Genomic DNA, 22,323 nt, shown 5'->3' with positions numbered 1-22,323 from the left:
CGATTTTCCCCTGACAGGATTTGCTCGTGTGACATCGTTTAAATTTGCTGAAAAACTTTATCCGTGCTGTTAAGTTTGGTTTGGCAGACACTTTAGTGAAAAGCGTTGGGCGCCAATAGTGTTATTGCGATATATGCTTGACAGCCGAATACTGGTATCCTTGACGGTCAGTGAAGCAATCATATCATATCGACCGCAGACTTCAGTTTGGTTGCCAACACCGGAGCGTATCAGTCTCGATGAAGTCATTGAAGAGTATGCACGAGAGAGCCCAAATACTCCCATGGATGTCATTGTTGGTGAGGCTCCTAATATTCTTAAGATTAAACTCAGCAATAGTGAAAAAAACAGCAAAGGATCTCGGGAGAAGAATAATCGGTAAATTTACTCAGGTGGCGCATATGATCATAAACTACATCACTCACTATTGATTATCGATGACGCTGAATTAAATTTTATAATTGCCGATGCCACTGCGAGAAATATATTTTGTAATCGGGAGGACGCGCTCTTGTCTTCGATGCTGACTTATGTTTCTATAAAGTTGCTATCAATGATAAATCAATTTCCTGACACGGCAGTTAGAGTTGCAACGGATTCATTTTGTATCAGTAAAAGATATTCAGAATCACTGACTCGTTTTACAAGCAACGATGAATCATGGAGTTCGTGGAGAATAAAAAAGGAAATGTTACATGGATATTGTGAATCCGCTGATGTTGCTATCAAAGATAATTATTGTAAATCAGAATTATCAGAAATGTCGAACGCACCATCTGTGTATGATCCAATCACCAGATACAAAGCCGTTTATTTGAGCGGACCGGGTGGGTCTGGTAAGACAACTCGAGCGGTTGAATTATTGTGTGGAAAATCGAAGATTTTCGATTCAGATATGATTGTGCTAACACCTATAACACAGACTAGCCAGGGAAATGAAACAACGAGGAGTCAATTCTTGTACTTATCACAGCTTTTTCAAATACAGCGGCGGTGTATAGACTCCAGATCGAATGGGAACAAAATATATTCCTGGGAAAATAATTTGGGATGAGATATGTACGGTACCGTTATATATATTAAAATTGTTCCTGGATTGGCTGCTAACAAAAAATACAGCTGTGATAATGTGCGGCGATCACGGTCAGCCACCACCCTTTGTTGGTCCATCTCCGCATTTGTGGTTAAAAGATTTTGTTGATTATTATGAAGAAGTGTCTGATGATCATAGAGCACTTGATGCAACGTTGAAGGAATTTAAAACATTAATCAGATTACAACCGAATAAAATTAAATGCGCAATTATGCGCGAGATGATTCCTGAAACTTCAAACAGCGACTTTTGGAGCGCGTGGAAACCAGACGATTTGATAGTGGCAAGTAGAAAGATAGTCAGAGACACACTTCAACAGCAGTTATTTCAATTACAACGAGAAAAGGTTTCTTTGTTGCCAGTGCCATTGTGTTATAGACCAGCTGATACGCGGTTACAGAATATAGATGTTGATATTCCAGGACAGTCAAGGAAACAGAATTTAGTATTGAATGATATTGTGTTAGCTGATATTAATGCTGTCAAAAACGCGCTAAAAATGAATAAATCTCCGTGGACGCTAGGATACGCAATGACAATTCATTAATCTCAAGTACTGACTATCAGTGATACAACTGTCTGGATCGTTGATGATCGAATCGAGTGGTCAAACTTGGTTTACTTGGCCAGAGTCAGAAGAATATCTCAACTGCGAAGAATTGTCTTGGAAGAGTCAATGGCTAATGAAATTAATAATGAAAACAACAGCGACATAATAAGAAAAAAATTAGCCGGTTACAAACAGAGTGACAAAAAAAATAATCGCGATTTCGACCTCGATGTTGAATTTATTAACGCGCTGAAACAACAGCAGAATAATCATTGTGCGAGCTGTAATTGTATAATGTTATGGCAGTATTCGAATAAAATTTCAAGAAAATTTACCGTAGACAGAAAAGATAATAGTTGCGGTCATACACGCGATAATGTGATGCTGACCTGTCTTGAATGTAATCGACGTAGAGGCGCCAGCGCCTTGGGTACTAGTTAAGTGATCGGGGTGGTAATTGTGTGTCCTCGGGAATTACTTGTAATTGCTCACGTGTGAATCCACGCTGAGCAGCAGTCGAATCCAGCCTGTAGATTGCTGGTCTACCAGTGGATCTAGTTACGGTGGATATCTTGTGCGCGGTAATACTCCAGATAGGATCAGTCGCTCTTCGTTTACCTTTTTCAAATTCGCCTGGTTCATATAAATATCTAACTGTATTGGTTGTGCTGAAAAATCCCGTCGTTGTGGTATATGTTTTTTTAGTGACCGCGATGGCAGGTTTCATGTTGATTGTTCGAGTAATTTCATTATTTAGCGCAGCTATCACGCTTGGTAATCTTGCAACCCATTCACGCGATCTTTTATCTTGAATAAATTCCTTCGCGTACTGATATCCAAATAACCGCTCAGCAAGTGTTCGATTAAATCGCTCAACAATTGCTTGATCACGATGAAATGCAGTATGTCCTCGCCTGATGGCGACGCTATGTTGCTTCATCAGTGATGATACTGCGCCTTGAAATTCTTTACCAGGATCAACTTGTAGCAGCTGTGGCCATCGCAGACCACCTCGTTGATAAATTCGTTCAAACGCAGAAGCAACCTCAGATGCTGTTTTAGTCGCTAACGGTTCCGCATCTTTGTATCTACTTGCAACATCAACTACAGTTAACGCATCCTTGTATGTTCGGCGACGAATGGTATCATGTGGCAGAAATAATATATCAGCCTGATGAACTTCATTTGGCACACTAACATCGAAATGTGCAAAGTGAATTTGTTTAGGCGGTGGTTGGTAAATTTGCCATATTGCCTGTTTGGATAACCAATTCTTAGCAGTATCACGTGTAACCGCTGCTGCGTTGGCAAGCTTGCCGATTGATGCGCTACCTCTCCAGTATCCTCTTGGGGAATAATAAATCGACTCCATTATAATTAATTACCAGCGCCTAATACAAGCTTAGATTTCATTGCAGATTTTATTAACCAGCTAGCTAACTTTTCTTTGAAAGATTTATCAGTGATGGCATTTAACGCGTGGATTAATTTCACATCCGTGAGATGGCGCTGTTGCAAATCCTTACTTCGGTAAGCTACATCATGGACATGGCATGCGCTATCGATGGCATTTACTGGTTCTTCTCCGGGGTTTGGTTGATTCTGGTCATCAAGTCTGATATCAAGTCGGGTTCCAGGACCACATCAGTTATATCCTGGAAGATGTTTTTCTCCTGGGTATTTCGCTCACGGAGTTCCTGGTAACTTTCCTAACTAGGCTGCGATATCACCTCCTTTTTTTTTACTCGACGCTGACTTTGGTTTCGGCGCTCCACCTGACGGAATAAATTTAAACTTTTTTGTGCCGCATCGTTCACACTTGCCTGTAAGTTCTTGTCGATTATTTTTTGTTGTAGTGGTTGTTATGTCTGCAGTTGGGGTACGTACTCTACATTTCACACAATATAAATCCATATTCTTTTTATAATATATCCAATGGAGATCACTGACTTTTCTGCTACAAAACGACGAGAGCCAATCAAACATAACTTGGTGCTACCAAATTCAATTCGAATGATAATTATAGGCCCATCTGGGAGTGGCAAGACGCAGTTGTTACTTAATTTAATAATGAAGTGGATGAAGTGGGATAAGTTGTATTTGGTAGCTCCATCTGTGGACGATCAGCGATGCTACAGCGTGTTTAAAGATTTTAACGAGAATGCAAAATCGATAAGTGGCGGCGATGGTGTTATTGAATTTATCACTGACATCGTTGAAGCACCAAGTATTGATGATATTGACGTGAGCATCAATAATTTAGTCGTATACGATGATGTGATGTTGGATAAACAATCAAACCCTGCCAGCATATTTTCACGCGGCAGACATAAAAACACTGATGTGATTTATGTAACCCAGCGATATACACAAATCCCAAAAGTGATCAGGGACAACTGTAAGATTCATGCGCTGTTCAGCGGCGTTGACACACACACGTTACGAAATATACATCAGACTTGGTGCAGCGGCGATATGGATGTAAATAAGTTTAAACATTTCTTTGGTCGTGCTCAGGCAAAACCACATGGATTTGTAACGATAAACTTACATGATCCTCGAACACGGTATCGAGTCGGGTTAGATACAATTTTCAGCTAGAGAGCAGCAGAGGGGGCGACGACAACAAAACTCAGCAACGACGGCGACAATTACGTCTACAACTCGTAAGGTTAGAGCCCTCCATTTCGGCCTTGGCGACAAGTTGTAGGCAGCGCCCCTTCCAACGACGACGACAACAAAAACGCCGCGACAATTACGTTTGCAACGGCGTTGGGTTTTTATAAAGGGTTTATTTCGGCGTTTGGAGGCTTCTAAAAGTTGTGGGATTCGCCCCCTCTGCTGCTCTTCGCGTAGCACCTTGTGATATAACTCTGCAACGTCTGTGCAACTTACTTCACCCATATGGTGTTCCCTGTTACCCTTATATATATATATATATATATATATATATATATATATATATATATATATATATATATATATATATATATATATATATATATATATATGACTAACATAATTTCGTAGTTTGATACTTACTCTTGGAGCATATTTCAAGCTGCAAAAGTTCAAGAGAAGTGTCAGTTAAAATACTTAAAGCAAGGGTTCGCGTAGTCTAAATTGCTGATAGAATCGGTCCTCTCTATGGACTTTCCGATGATGGTACCCACACGGGACTTCATATTTCCTATTCCGCTGAACGAATTTTGTCAGTTCCTCTTCTTGGGGTCGAAATATTATTAGACAATACACAGGATGTATTTAGCATCCGATTTCTAGACGAATTTCGACGGAACGTTTTCTACTGTTCGACCATATCTCTAACTAGAAACTTTGAAAGAGGGGGGAAATCAAAAATGTCTAGTTAGTGGCTAAAGTAGTACAAACTTTGAACAGAATCCTATAAGCCTTTTCTAATATTGGATCAGATCCCTAACTTTAAACTCCTAAAGAGTGGCGGATATCAAAATCCCTTAGTAGAGGTTCATGTAGTTCAAACTCCTGATGGAATCTGTCCTCTCTAAACCGTCTTTATCTAGCCGTTGCCCATTAGACTCACCTATTTCTCCGACTCCACTCTAAGAACTTCTTCAATACTTCGTCTAGGCTGCGAATAAGTCCCAAAATAAATAATTTTTTATACATTGTTTCGGATTTAGGCTAGCTATACAGCAGACGCCAGACAGAGTCCTTACAAATAACATGCAAGTGACAAGGCATACACTGTATTCTTTCACTGGTAACAAGAATGGCAAAAATATACTCACAGTTCTACATCCTGTACGTCTTCAAAATGTACTTAGTTCTGCAAATCCGAATTACATGAGCCATGTCATGGGTTCTCAAGCTTGATTACGCATTTCGAAATTGTACTGTAATTTCCACTATATTCCCAGTGTAACTACATCCTCCTTACTGCACTCAAAATGAAATAAACGTTATATTCCATAGCATATTTTTTGATAATTGCTATTGAAAGTCTTCATATTTTCCCCACATTATGATTTCAAACATTCAGTGGCGGAACAGAAACACAATTTACGATGTCAACAATCTGCTCCGTCGCCGCTGAAATCTGATGACTACATGTAGAATTGCCACATAAATCCAGTCCATAATCACACGATGCATTTATATCAACGATACTTGTTCATACGCGGAAAACAGAGACGATGTAACAGAAGATGTCCCCCGTGTCAGTAGAACAGAAATTACCACTGAGATTAGTTTCATAGTATACGGACTGATGCGAGAAAAAGATGGGTTTCTTTCTAAAAACAGAATTGTGTTTGTAACTTAACCAACAAACGTGTAAGAACAGATTTAAGAGCTGTGGCATGCGTACTACTAGTTAACTCTCAGTGGTTTCGTTTTCGTATAGAAAAAATATATTCTTATATTTTAGCTAAAATTATTAGCAGACGATTACATAAAACAAATTACGATTAAAGTGTATAAATTTCGGACTATTTTTAAAAGCATTTCGGACTATTTTTAAAAGGAAAACTGAATTTTTCAAAAGAAACAGCTAGTAATTGTTCTTTGTTTTTTGGTCAGGTTGTCTTAATATCATAGGGAGATATCCACTCATCAAAAAGAAATATCAAGTTATTATCCATCTTTGTTACATTTTAATGGTTTCACGTTGTACTAACTGAATCAGTACTAAATATAAAGGTTACACAACGGGACTTGCACTTCAATGGCCTAGATTTTCGTTAAAAGCAGTATTTGCTATCTTGATAAAACCACACGCTGGAACAATTAGGTATGTTGTTTACAGTTATTTCCTCTAGGATTAATATTTGTAAATATGTTCTTTCATTTTGTTAATATTTCTATTATTTATCTTGCACGCACTGTGAGCACATACAATAAGTATATACAGTTTTAAAGGCTATTTCGCTACCAGACAGTTTCTATTACGGACACACTGTTAGACAGTGTTAGCGAAAGAATGACCAACACTTCAAGCTCCCTTTAAAAATATTAACTGTTCTTGAGTTCTTGATTTCCTTCGATATACATACGCATTATTTAACTTGTAAATCTTATATCTGTCTAAACTTAAATATATAGCCTATCGGACCAACAACAACAACAACAACAACAATAATAATAATAATAATAATAATAATGATAATAATAATAATAATAATGATAATAATAATAATAATAATAATAATAATAATAATAATAATAATAATAAAATTATTAGAATAATCACAAAATCAGGAGTAATTAATTGATCAAAACGTAACTATATCTTGTGAAGAGTGAAAATGATCGGGTGGGTGGGGGTGTCCCATAATATCATATCCTCAGATGCTTGACTCGAAATGATTATGTATGAAGTTGCCTATATTTACTCTAAATTGAGTGGATCTCTGTTTCACAATCAGAAACATTTCCATTCGAAATAATGTGACAAGAATTATCTAGCATACAGCTTATTAATGTCGGATAGATAGCGACACGAACGAATGACATCTACTACGGATAGATAGCGAAACGAACGAATGACATCTACTACGGATAGATAGCGACACGACCGAATGACATCTACTACGGATAGATAGTGACACGACCGAATGACATCTACTACGGATAGATAGCGACACGACCGAATGACATCTACTACGGATAGATAGCGACACGACCGAATGACATCTACTACGGATAGATAGCGACACGACCGAATGACATCTACTACGGGTAGATAGCGACACGACCGAATGACATCTACTACGGGTAGAGAGCGATACAACCGAAGAACAGCTACACGGAGAGATAGCGAAACAACTGAATAGATGCTGCCATAATCTATATTTGAAAATTAAAAGTAATTCCGATATAGTTAAGAAAATGTTTCCGGCTTTTAACATAAGAAATATCGGAAATAAGAATCTCCGAAATTTCCAGTGGTATGTATTTATAACCCACTAATATTGATAAACTGGAAATATATATATTGATTGGCTGTGTTTGCATTATTGCAGGTAGATGGTTTCGGTAATTAGTATTACATCCCACTCCACTCCATCCCCACCCCCTGTATTTTCCTTTTGTAGAAATAGAAAGTAACCCTTCTCTGAATGTTATAATATTTTAATAATTAGTTTCTGAAGAGTATATCATCGAAAACCAAGACCGTAGGACATGTGAGGAAGTACAGCAAGGTAATGAAGTAAACTTTAACTTCTGTCCTTACAAAAAATGCAGGATAATTGAAAGGTAAATTGGTAATGAAATACCTTTTACACCAACTAATCAATCAGTCAAAAAAATCAATTCAGACGACAACCGAATAAATTATGCATGCACATGTAATATAAAATAAATTCAGCAAGTACATTCATATATATATATATCCATTTATCTATCCATCCACCCATCAATTCATCCATCCTTCTATCCATCCAATCCATCCATCCATCCATGCATACTTTGATCAGTTTTGAATTCAGCCTTATGTAAATTAATGGTAATGTTTAAAAACTAGACAGATTACGTACAAATTCCAGAATGAAACGTACATAAATGTACATGAGGATGATAGATAACAAGGTTGGGTACACGTAGGAACTTAGTTTGATGTACGATGGTACAGGTTGCGTGGTCTAGATCATCTACATGGGGGTAGATAATATCCAGATAATTGACACCAAATGATAACTATCGTTCACAGTCCAAATGGAGAGCTGAGACAGAACTGTAGAAGCTGCGCACCTTCAACATTCTAGATTTTCTTCATACAAAATGGTTTGTATTTTGTCATATTTCCTTTTATTTTATACTCTGAATATTACAGTTCGGCTTATATGGAAGTGATGTGTTTTGTAATATAACTTATGTTAACATAAAAGTCGGAGTTAGAAGGCTGAGTTAGACTAGGAGTTTCCTAATCTCACGTGATTTTGGGACTGAGCCAGTGAAACGGGCGTGTTTTGAATGGAAAGGCAGAATATCTGACAAATCAGATTTCTAAACATTTTATCACAATGCAGTGTTTAAGTCTTTTAAAAAATATATATATATATATATTTATTTGATTTTACAATGTTTCGAGACAAACTATTGGTACATGTGTATCACGAAAGTAAATCAGGGCTAGATGTGTTAGATAAAATGAGAGGCGGTGCACTATGGAATTAACAATAGGGTACTAATTCGAAAGAAGAAATTTTTTAACTGTGGTTTGAATCTTAATAAGTAACTCATATCAAACTACACCTTTCCTACCTCAAGTTAGTTCAACGGGACCATATTTATCGCTTTTCATTATATTTTGGAGAAGAAAAAATCTGTCAGTAAGTATGAGAACAAGAATTAAAAAAGTACTTTTCTGTGACCGTATAATTGGAGATCTTTTGACCAAATTCTCAGCAGATAGCATGCTAGGTGTGCCGGAATGATTTTTAAAAGCGCATGTAACAGTCTCAGACAATAAGAATACGTTTATCCTCCTTTTGTTACACATTACAAATTTTTCAGCTTTGTTCTTTTCTTTATTAAAATACGGATGATTGGAAAAAAGTAAAAAAAACTTGAGTGGAACTATCTTCTACCTTGTAAAGTCTCTCTCTCTCTCTCTCTCTCTCTCTCTATCTTTCTCTCATTTGCATAGCAGACTTGGAATCTCATCGCCTATCTTCAGTTAAAGGATTTACAAGAGAAATACTCCCACACAGGATATACATTAAACAAGTATCAGGTAATCAAACGATTAAGAATGCGAGTGGAATAGGACCACTAACTCGTATTCAAGAAAATTCTCCTCGCACTCACAGGAGAGTGGTTAGTCTCAGGTTCAGACACATTCAAGGGGTGGGGTAAATTACTGGACATTTATTTTGTCTATTTTATCAGCGTGTGAAAGCGATGGCACTGCATTGAAACGCTTTAATGTCGCCTAAATTTGTATGACAATGAGTATGCTTTTTTTTTGCAAACACAGTTGATGTGATTTTGACTGAATTAAAAAAAAATAATACTGGTGATGAGACGGAATAAAAGTTTTAATTGCATTTTACTACCTTGGATATGTTTATATTTGGATATTATCATGATGTCATCGGATGATCTGTTGAGAAAAGGACAGTACAACAGCCTAAATCAGTACCTCATTTTTGGAAATGTTCCTAAGTCACAGTACGGTGTATGGGCAATAATTTGCGATACCTCTAATTCGGAATATGCGTCAAAACTACGGTAGGGCTAAGCATAACCGCCGTAGTGTGCAGATCACACTGACAAACTTGGCATTCGTTATAACTTAGTGTTTTTATGGACTTTAAAAAAATTAACTTCTTGTTTAGTTTTATCTAATGCATTATTTCGTTCAAACATTTGTAAATATCTCAAAATATTTAAATAATTTAGATTCAAGTTTTAATTCAGAATGGTCACTTTCTCACTCCCTTACCCCGATACATACATACATACATGTGTCTACTTGTACTGGTATCAAGCGAATCAAAGCGGGTACATCATACGGTGGGTAGAGCGATAACCTTATCACAAAAGCACGGCTCACGGTCTTTATAAAACACCCTATCACGAGAAAGATATCGAACATTCCGATAACCAGAGACTCGCATTCATCTCGCAATGTATTCATCCATCGTTCCATTCACCAATATAACTTACCAACCTACTTCAGCGTCATATAAATTATATATATATATATATATATATATATATATATATATATATATATATATATATATATATATATATATATATAAGAGAGAGAGAGAGAGAGAGAACAGCAGCGTGGCAAGCAAAGGTGGAGTAAGAGAAAACACACAAACAAATCAGCAATACTAACACGAAAACGTGAAGATAATAGCTATTTGCATAATGTTTTGTTATTTTATCACAATCAAAGCGTTTAGTATCAATATATCTTGAAAACCAGAAAACTGCGTACTTTGAATTATTTTACATTTTGGTATATCAGGTAGCAAGAGTACTGTTTTGAGATTAACCGAGGGTGTCCTTTTGGACTGACTAAAACAGCAGTGGTTCCCATCCTGTGGGCCGTGGACACATTATTATTAACGTTATTCCAAGAGTTGTGTATTTTCTCACTTGCCAGAGCCTAAAGATACAGCTAATATCACGTAGGGGTCCGCGAAACGTTTTAAGTTATGAGGGATTCCTCGTATTCGAAAAGGTTGGGAACCACTGGTTTACGGCAATGATGGTGATATATGGCTACCGAAAGTTTTATCCCGGAAAACATCTATTACACGGTTATAATCCAAAGAGTAAAGATGACGTGCTTTTAAAATCAAAGACGAGATAATATGAATATATTAATGACACCTCAGAAAAATAGTGAATATATGGTAGCAATTATAAGTACAGTTTCAAAAATGTAAAAACCAAGAATCGCACAATAGCCCTATGGAAGGTAAAACCTTCCAAACAAGCGTAAACATGAGAAAGGGACCGGTGTTTATTACTCCTGATTAAAGTGGCCTGGTCTGAAAGTTCAGACGCAGCAAAAACAATAAGTTTCCTTTGGTCTTCAGGCTTCGAGTTTCAAATTTCGACTGTTGGTTATTCCAGTCAGGAAAATATGAAGCTGAAAGGGTGGGCAGGCGAAAAAACGTAGCCGCTAGCAAATTGTTTGGTTTGCCAATCGGATCGATGTAGATTCGTCATTTTGTTGAATGTTTCGGTCTCCCCAACATACTGGATTTAACAAATGTGTCATGTTATAATATTTCATTGTGCTAATTATATTTAGGTTTTAATGAATAGCTTTAGGTTTTAGTGAGTATTTGTCGATCCTTTTGAGTTGGTGTTGGGAAGTATTTCTTAAACTTACAATCAATTCATTCACGAGACTTTGTGACATCATGTACTAGTTTCATAATATGGACCCTCCCGAATTTTTTATCATCGGGTATAATTTTGGATATTTGTTGTTAAACGTGTTTAGTAATTTGTGACAGCACCTCATCTTTGTGTTGTGCTTGGGTTGTGTTTTGTATTGTATCGTGTGAAGTATCAATATTCTGCTTAGAAAAGCTTACTGGTGAATCATACAAATATGAGCAAGAAAATACATGACAGTGAAATTATTAAGGTTTCGTGATGTGTGGTCATTAGGTGATTAGATTATATTATTATTTGTAAAGTTTGTGCGTTTAACAACCCTTCAATTGACAGTGATTGTTGTTTTGAGGTCCATTTTAATATGAGAAACAGACTATCGCAACATTTATTACATGAAAGAAGATATGTTTCTTTGTTTTCATTCCATTTAAATGGGAGCAGATATAGTTCTTTATGAACTGATACTATTCACGTAAAATTTTATTAGAATATAAAATAGAGTATGTTTTTAATAATAGAAGGCAATTCTGCTTTCGAAAATCGGGTCAGTGAGTAATTTTTTGTCCTGACCAGACCTTAGGTCAGTTGCATTTTCAGGCAGAAAGGACTTGATTGAAGTCTGATTATCTCTGTATGGTGAATTAAAATGGCGGACTTGATTGAAGTCTGATAATCTCTCTAGGGTGAATTAAAATGGCGGACTTGATTGAAGTCTGATAATCTCTCTAGGGTGAATTAAAATGGCGGACTTGATTGAAGTCCCGTAATCTATCTAGGGTGAATTAAAATGGCGGACTTGATTGAAGTCTGATAATCTCTCTAGGATGAATTAAAATGGCAGACTTGATTGAAGTCTCGTAATCTCTCTAGGGTGAATTAAAATGGCGGACTTGATTGAAGTCTTATAATCTCTCTAGGGTGAATTAAAATGGCCAAAATTATTTTCTAAGGAGTTCTTTCTATTCGTGAGTTCTTATATATATATATATATATATATATATATATATATATATATATATATATATATATATATATATATATATATATATTTGTGTTTAATTACGAAGAGAAGGATTATGTGTATGCAAAGCTTTTGTAGCTTACCCCCATCCAGGCTCTGGTTTAATTAAAGCTGCAAACATTATATTGTTTCTATTAAATTTACAAATCTGTAGGGATTTGACAAAGTATCTTTATCTGTGGATACACTCTTGACTAGCAGTCGTTAGCTGGTAATCATTTGACATCGCAAAAGAAAAGGAAAGAACTGAAGTTCTATTACAATGGCCACCTACTAGTGGGAGCGCAGTACGCTTAACGACATTGTCATTGATGTTCATCAATTCAGTCTACACCATATCAGAACGAGAGTTTTGACGAAAATGGACGTGAATTAAAATGACCAAAATGATGTTGTAAGGAGTTCTTTCCATTCGGGAGTCATGAATTTATAACTTAGAAGAACCATACGAAGCTGTTGTAGCTTATACCCACCTAGTCTCTGTTTTTACTAAAGCCGACAACTCGATATTATTTCTGTTAACTTTCCAAATCTGTAGAGATTTGACAAAATCTCTACGTCTGTGGATATGTCATTGAATAGTAATCATTAACAGATAACATTGCTTAGACAATAATAATCATTTTTGTGTCGCAAAAGAAATAAAAAACAAAGAACTGAAGTGTGACTTATTACTAATCTGTCGTATGGCTATTACAACGGCCATCCACTATTGGGAACGCGGTATGCTTATCGACATTGACAATGATGTTCAGTTCAGTATGACTTCTACACCAGGTCTGAACATTTGAATTTCCTGACAATTAAAGAGGGGGCACCTGACGGCAAGAGGTATGATAGTTATGATCGAAACACCTCCCAAGTTCCTGGGAGGGTGATTAGTTCGCGGGCCGATAACCTCGTGAAAACCAAAGACACCCTCGTCACAGATAAATCTGAAACAGTAAGCATAGGCATGGGCCATTATTTAGGAGAGCTTCAGCGAAGAAAGAAAGACGAGAGACACCACGCCAAAAATCGCAATCGACCAAGGAATTTGGCACTGGAAAAAGAGAGAGATTATTTTCCAGCTCAAAATAAACAAATTTTATTAAATCACATAAAAATGATGGTTTATAACCATTTCGGACATTGTGCAATGATCAATAACTGGAGAGCGTCAGCCCCGGAGGTTCGAACCCCTGCCGAGTCATACCAAAGAATTAAAGAAATGATACTTACAGCTGCCTCGCTGGCGCTCAGTATTAAGAGGTAAGTGTTAGGACTGGTCGGCCAGGTGTCAGAATAATGTGACTGGATGGGACATCATGCTACATGTATGCGGAATGATGCCCCAGTGCTAGACAGCACCATAAACTGCAACTCTGCAAACATCGTAGCGATATGACTGAAAATTGTTAAATATACGTTCAAAATCCAAATCATACGCACACACGCTTCGTGCCGTACATCCAAGACGAATACTATTAGGTTCAGCGTCGAAGCCGTTTCAGAAAAAGGGCGAAATGCTACCCGAATTAGAGCAAACCATACGAAGATTTGTTTCGCTGGTGTTGCCTGGCTGCTCAATTGGTATTTGCGATCGACTTGCAAAAGATCATTTATTGGGAGCCGTTCAGGATGAAGACCTGACACTTAAGATCTGGTGCAATACCCTAGCAGCTTTCAGGAAGCAATCCGAATCGGAATCGAATGGGAGGCTTTCCGTAAGCTGAGCTTTCAATGGTCGGAAAAGGTTTTAAAACCAGGTGTGGAGAAGAGAATACCGATCGTAAAATTGTAACTCGAAGCGAATGTAGAGCTATTATAAGAACAAAGCAAGAAATTAGACGAATAACATAAAGAAGGAGAAAGTCAGTGGCACATGCAACAATGCAAACCGCATGAAACGAGATCATAAATCCAGGGCTGCAATAGTAATGATTCGGGGTCTTTACCAATATTAGTGTACCAAGCCTTTAAACAAAGATATTGGCTGGAGAAGGAAGAGTGTCTAGTGTAATCTAGGTTCCAAAATAATAATAAAAACGTACAGAAAACCCCAAGCCTGTAAGTTATGTGAATGAAGAACAATTATTGTACATGCACTGTTTAGTGAAATGCGATAGAGCTGTTACGTCTATGATCAGCATGCGGCGGTATGAACAACTTAGTCGACGAAAGCCAATGTTGATCACCGTTCATAGCCAACTCATCAGTGGTTACTGCAACACCATGAAAACTCGTGATGGAGCCAACTTCTTGGCTGCTTGGAAAGGCTTCAGAAGATGACATGTTTACGTTGAAGCTGACATTAGGAATTCGTGGGTTAGAATATTTCGTCTGTATAAGTGTGACTTTAGCATTTCTGAAAGCACTCTTCGGATGCCGAGACTGTTGCTCCAGTGATATTTTGTGGGAACTTTGGGTTGTCATCGTATTAGTTTGGCTGAGAACAACGCGGTTCCGTGCATACAGGAAAGTTATCGCACGAGGATGGATTGCGAATGTTGAATGTGGAGGATATCTGCAGAATTGTTAATAGAGTCTCTAACGAAAATACTTATCGCTCGAGTAGTTGCTAAAACGACAGACAAAACGGTGCCAATACGTTACTGAATCCGACTGCTGATGTAGCTAATTGCAGACTGATGATTAGTACACTCAGGTCAGTGCAGTACTATCGACGCAAAATGTTGAGTGTTCCACCAAGTACTCGAACAGCAGCCTACCTTCACATCTATGCAAGATCAAACAGCCATTTGACACCAAATTCAGCGGCTGCTCTCAGTGCTCACTGGAACGAATTTTGTAAAGTTTTTGCTAAATATTATTATGTCAAGATAGATGCCTCTTTTGTTTTTTGGTAATTTTTTTAAGATTAATCATGTACAGATTTAACTTCCAGAAGTTAAGTTAGAAGTCTTTTATTTGCTGCTTCGAGCACAACTGATGTAAATTAGAACTGGTTTGTTTTCTTTTTCTTTTTGGGAAGCAATCCTCAATAGTGCCATGGATTTTTAAATTGAACCACTCGCATAGAGTGCCTTTGAGTCAGTCGTAACAGTGAAATATGACATTTAAAGTTTTAATTCTTTAGGTAGAGGAGCTGAGGTCCTGGGAAGGTTTATGGGTTTGGTAGAGACGCAGATGCGTTGTCATGTAGGATGCGCACTCTATGTATCATATCCTTGAACGTGGCAAGCAGGGAGTGCTTGGATTTATGACGTGTTATAGACTCGTTTCCTCATAAGCCTTTTCTATAGTCTAGTGTAGCTTGGAAACTGTTGAGTACCATCACATCATCTGTAATAGTCTTTTATTTTTCGTCGTGTATAGATAAAAAAAATCAGCTTGTAAAGATCAGTGTTTATTGGGAAAACTCTGGTTTTTGGTTCGACCGCAGAATGACCACATGGAAGGAGTGACACCATGACTGTTGATCGTGCAGATGATGCTTCAAGTCTCCTATGCAAGCCTCTTAACTGTCATAGTAGCGTAGTGTTTACATGCTTGCAACAGTGTAACGCGACATAGTCTGAAACCGACGACTGTTCGGACGCAGTATCTTTGCCGCCTTGTTGGTGTCACTTGTGGCTGGTAGAAAGGATATGATGTAGGTGGTAGGAAAATGATAGTGTGCAACTGTTTACATGGAAAACGTAAGAGCAGTAAATAAGAACCGATAGCATTATATCTGCGGTGTCTCCGTCTTGGTTAGTATGAGGTGCCGGCGCGTTTAACCAGTTGTCAGTGTCCCGTTTGTTGTAGAGAAGATATTCGATGTGCAGGCGCTGTAGTGGCGGGGTCGAGAAACCCAGTCATTTGAGTATTCACAGCAGTACCTCCACATGGAAAACACAAAATATGATATATGTTGGTCATATTTCGGCATGCCTTGCATCTTTTATCCAAACAGGGTTCCGAGGATCCATGCGTAGTTTGGTTTGTGCTGGGCTTATCTTTGCTTTAACAAGAATGTGTCTGCGACTGTTTGGGGTGCACGGTATGCTATATTATGTTAATCTGTAAATCAAGTGGGTTTTTAATAAACTTGTTTAGGGTTTTAGTTCATTTAATCGTGGACCAGTTTTGCTCCATGGTTTTGCGTACTGGAGGCAAGCTGGATCCAATGTCAGGACGAATGGTATTCTTTAAATATTGTCCCTAATTTTGTACATTTGAAGGTCGTCCCGGTTGTTAAATTTTCGTCTTTCCTACGGCATCATCCACAGTTTGTTCTAGTTCCGCTTGATTGAGTATTACGGCAATTCGTTGTATGGTTGTTGAATGTCTAAGTTGAGCTTGGCTTGAATACAATATTTTGAGTGGCAACTCGATGGGAGAAAATACTGATGTTCTTCTGGTGATCTGGAGTATCCATTAATGTGGAGTTTCTTTCCAATTCTTTTTATTTCTGTGTTCAAAAGCTCGTGACTTGTATTTGATATTTCAGCCAGAAAATTCGATTTAATGATGTAATTCGTTTGCGTACTTAATATAATTGTCCATTCGTCTAAAGGTACATACATTATTAAATGCGTGCGTGATTCAACCGTACTGGAACCTACTTTATACAACCTGATTGAAATTAAATGGTGCCAATGTTCACATAAATCAGGTTTATACAATTCGTATTCATCTTCGTCAAATGTGGAAATGTCAAAGACATACTATCACGAGGGTTTTACATTTTGTGTGTTCTCTCTCTCTCTCACAAAATATTTTACAGTGTTCATGCTCTATATGTGGAAATTCTTCTTAACCGCGTTTTTTGTTTATTTGGTAGTTTTATTTCATGCAAACTTATATTTACCATAACATCCATTTATTATACACACAAGTATAAATTCCTCAGTTTCCTCTATTAGTTTTCATATTTAAAGTCAAATCATGTGATTTTGAATGAAAGGTTTCAACATGATTATGAAAATTTTGTACCAAACAAATCCCATTTTTGACATCATTTTAATGTAGCTCTTATGTTTCGGTGTTTTTCCATATATTCCGTCCAATCCTGTCTGAGTTGTCGCAAGCAGATGCTCATATCGGACGAGTGCTTATCACTCTGTCAGCAGTTTTGTTCTCAATAGTGTTAACTGCATATATTTTCAGTGCTTATGTCGTCATATTCGTGATAGATGCTTTTATGTTCAGTGCATGTGTGGACATATTAGTTCCAAGTTTGTTTCACACTATACATCAATTACTTATTCATTATAATTTCAATTACGCTAGAATTACGTAGCTTTCGGTGTTGTCTTTTTCTTGTTGTGCATTCGATTATCTATGTAAGAAGAATGAAACAAATTTTTCAATATAAGATTTGAATTTGTGTTTGTTATTGTCTCTTTGCGGATCCTGAAAGTTTTCGGAAATGTTGTAGAATAACAGATTGATTATCGTTAGTATTTGAATTGTTTATAAAATCAACACTTACAAATGTAGGTTCAAGCATTATAGTGTTATCTCCTATATTATATGAAGCCAGTAATTATCCCTTAGTACCGCTCTTATTCTTGTAACTGACGAGATTTAATGTTTATTATAAAGCTGGGGGTGGGGGTGTAAGAAAACGGTACATCTGTCAATGTTGTGAACGGAAGAAACTATTCTTCGTTATCTTTTCCAAAACGTTAGGTAATATATACTGCTCTGGTTCTATTCACGTCTCTACTGCAAGATAAAAAAACCCACGTCTCTTTAATATCTGTGAGACAAAAAGTGTTACATGCACAAAGAAATAAAATACTGCACTGAGACGAATCAAAACAAATTCCTTGATATGACCTACTAAATTATTCTAGTCGGTGTATCTCATAATGATAAGTAATTATTAGGCCTTAATTTATGAAAGGTTATGAAAAATATTTTTGTGTATATTTCTCACAAAAATTAAGTTCTGTGCCTGTTATGCTTACTTATCTTTATATATTGAACGAAGTGCTACATTACATGGATCCCGGGTGGCCGAATAGTCTAAAGCGCTCGCCTTTACCGATCACTGCCGTCTCACCTCTGTCCGTGTGGAGTCTCTGGTTCGGCCATTGTGGTTATGGGAAAAAGCTTGCCAATTACTTCCCGTAGGTCGGTGGTTCTTAGCGTCGTTTTCCTGGATTCTTCTCCCACCAGTTGTACAGCCGCCATTCATAGCCTATTGTGTGCTGAAAAATGGCGTTAAACCCGTAACAACAACAGTTGCATTAGAAAAGGTCATGTTGAATTATCATCAAAAGTTGGACGTTATACGTTTGAGAAATGTTTATTATGAATAAAATCTATAATAGTTTCAGCTAGCTGCTCATATTTTGCTGTAATATCTTTATTTACAGAGTTCAAACTACCAGTGTATATATGTTGTACTTTCCCTTTGTGTTATAATGGCGATGAGGACGGTTCAAGCCCAGCCAAGAACGCCGTGGTGGAACTACCCAGGGGCGAATTGTCTAAAACCGAATCAAACGCAAAATTTTTGTAAGTTTTCCTCCCAATTTTCTGCTTGTAGTTTTATTACATTATAATATGTTAACTTTTAGTTCTCGACTCTTCATCCATCAAACAATTAACCTATAACTAAAGAAAGCGAAGTAACTCCTTTCCAGATTAGAGCCTTGCACAACAAACATTAGTTCCTTCTTTCCTTCCATTCAGGGTCAACGGTTAATTCGCATTCTTCCATTTCGTCTCGACATAAATATTCACGGTATAAGAATTTTTAATTTCCACTGCATTATTATAATCATTCGTTGGTTACAGCTTTTTCGTTATATGGAAGCTCGAACTGGCATTCTTGACCTGGCAAATCATCTCGTATATGTGATAAACTTTATGTCATCCCAAAGGATACTATTTGCCTATGTACCATTGCTTCCATGAAATGCCGTCTATCCTCATCGCTTAACCTCACAATTAAACCGATCAAATAACAATTTTCACGCAAATTTAATGATTTCATAATATTTTGGATGTGTATATTCAATGTACATGCGTTTCATGGTTTATATGATTTATTATATTTATCTTTGACGGTGATATCCTAATTGGAAATATTGTCAACTGTAATTGTATATGTTTATCAAAATACTGTCTTTATTTTGTAGCAAACATGCCCATGCCCCCATTACCCCAAATGCCAAAACAATTCCAGACCCGTGTGGAAGCCAATATCAGAGACAAGCATTACACCATTACAGCAGAGGAGTATTTTGATGGCCCTGGAAACCGTGCATCGTTATGGTTGCTGTCGAACAACTCTCAGAACGCACTCATCTATGACTACGCCAACAATCAGATACTCTATGTCGTTAGTGAGTTAACTTCTAATCCTTCAATAGGTGTTTCTCTATTACTATTCAATTTGCATTTTAAGTAAATTCTGTAACGCACTCTGGTACACACATATACACAGAGACAAACATCTTTAGCTAAAACCTGCATTCCTGAGGGTCTGAAATAGTGTGAAAATAGTGGTTATAAGTGGCCAGCTATTGTGTTCCTTTCATATTTTAAATCTGGTGTTACGACTCTATGGTATTAAGCTGAGTAGCAGAAAAGAACGAAAACCAACAAGTTTTGTAAAATTCAATAAATAACTTTTTTTCTAGAATACAAAGCGAAAATTTATAAAAGAATTTTTATTATTTTTGATGTAAATCCCATTTTGTCCTAACATCTTATCACAAATCAAAATGTATGACGTTCCAACTGAATTCAAGTCGTATTCCAAATAATTTCTAATTTTGAATGTGTTTATGTGCGTGCTGTCTTGAATATGCTAATGTGCCAGTGGTCTGTAGCGTGGCAATGTCTCGATGTATCACAATATGATAATCCAAATATGTCATTACCTGAATTCACTATAATTCCAAATTAATGTTCCAGTCAAAGGATATTACAGATGTACACTTTTTTATTTCCAGTGAATAATATTTTCGATAAATATTTCCACCCAAATCAAATACTGAATACAAAAATAATACTGATTCTGCCTCAGATGTTAAATGCAAGAATGAGCAATTTCTCAAGTGAACAACATTACATAAAAAAAACTAAGACACAAAAGCAGAACCAGGATGAGAGTCAAAAGTTGATTTCTAGAATATTCCACGTTATCAAGAAAATGTCTATGACTAAAATTATAATAAAGAAAATGGGAAACTTCAGGTAGACCATGGGAGAATTCTGATGTCATATACGCAGATTAAGATAAAATGTTTAATTTCCCTCGATCATGATCCTAATAATTAATCCAGACTCATAGAGAAATAATTGACAATGTATTATTTGTTTACAAAATAAAAGTTATTGGTCAGGTACACAGTGAACCTGCTTTTGGACAAGGTCAAGTCCAGAATACAATCATACACGATGACTAATCATGGATATAAAAAATAACAAATGCGAAACCAGATATACCTAACAGCATGGTGACAAAGCCAGATATACATAGCATCATGGTGACAAAACCAAAATATACATGACACCATGGTGACAAAACCAGATATACATGACACCATGGTGACAAAACCAGATATACATAACACCATGGTGACAAAACCAGATATACATAACACCATGGTGACAAAACCAGATATACATAACACCATGGCGTCACACTCTATGGATTTATTAAACCACACCAAAATCAAAATATCTCAAAATCATAATTCTCTATTGCTTCGCACTCTGTCTAGCTATCTATCTATCAGTCTGTCCTTCCGTCCGTCCGTCTTTCTATATATCCTTCCGTCTATCCATCCATCCATCCATCCGTCCGTCCGTCCGTCCATCCATCCATCCATCCATCCATCCATCTATCTATCTATCTATCTATCTATCTATCTATCTATCTATCTATCTATCTATCTATCTATCTATCTATCTATTTATTTATCTATCTATCTATCAACAAACTTAACGATGTATATGATTGCCATATTGCTCTAAACCCTTTGCATACTTGCAAACATTATGAAGATAGAGAGAGGCAGGACGACTGAGCTAAAGAAAATGTTTGCAAAAACATTGATAATCTATCCCCCCCCCCCCAAAAAAAAAAAAAAATAAGAAATCGGTGGTGTTGGTCGGTCTGTCATTGTCCTTAAAGATTAGAACCAACGAATCCCAAACCTCCACCACAATTTTACATAAAAGTAAATTTATAGAAAGTGGAAATACAAGCACCATGAAGGAAGAGTTGAATGAGAGTTGTACTTTAGACTGGCAGACATTACACTTTGTTCACAACATAAGTTTTTATATTTGATTTCCGTCTTCACTCTGGCTATTATTAGATTAAATAGTAGTATCTCGTGTATATTCAACTCTCTGTGCAATAAAAAGTTGTATCTGACGTCGTAATTAAATTTCGAATGACTCTGTTGTTACCGTAGTCACAAAGATATTAAAACACAGAAAAATGCATGACATAACAGAATATTATTAATTGGACTATTAAACTCGGCAAGGGAGATAAGCAGTACATATCAATAGCTAGATACATAACTTCGTAATAATTTACTTGAAAATTCAGACCATATTTCTTTCGGCATCTTTATTGGAACCAATGCAGTAGCATAGCAAGATATTCTGCCCCCTCCCCTCAAAACTTAATTATAGTTTGCCCTCTCAATAAAGTACTTTGATGGGAATTCTGTGCCTCCATTGGGACATCCCGTCCCGTCCTAGGCAGTAAGGTTCGGAGATCGCTACGAAACTGCACTCATGTCAGTCATCGTTGTGTATGCTATTACTAGGTAGGCAAATATGTGGATTGACTATCTGTTTGTTATACCAAAGTTAGTTTTACTTGGAATCAGGCAGATATAT

General features: G+C 36.8%; 1 protein-coding gene across 1 annotated transcript in view; it reads left to right on the top strand.

Moving 5' to 3' along the window:
* Positions 1-8,251: 8,251 nt before the first annotated feature.
* Positions 8,252-22,323, top strand: part of LOC149808220 (uncharacterized) — a 64,641-nt gene continuing 50,569 nt past the window's right edge. The window contains exons 1-3 of the mRNA XM_089975072.1: positions 8,252-8,408; positions 18,828-18,969; positions 19,596-19,802. Coding sequence (XP_089831198.1) covers positions 8,406-8,408; positions 18,828-18,969; positions 19,596-19,802 — 352 coding nt within the window. The 5' untranslated portion in view covers positions 8,252-8,405. The remainder of the gene's footprint in view (positions 8,409-18,827; positions 18,970-19,595; positions 19,803-22,323) is intronic.

The sequence above is a fragment of the Sinohyriopsis cumingii genome, chromosome 1 (assembly GCF_028554795.1).
Source record: "Sinohyriopsis cumingii isolate HCF-2022 chromosome 1, ASM2855479v2, whole genome shotgun sequence".
Taxonomy (NCBI): Eukaryota; Metazoa; Mollusca; class Bivalvia; order Unionida; family Unionidae; genus Sinohyriopsis; species Sinohyriopsis cumingii.
This window is presented reverse-complemented; position numbering and strand designations above follow the sequence as displayed.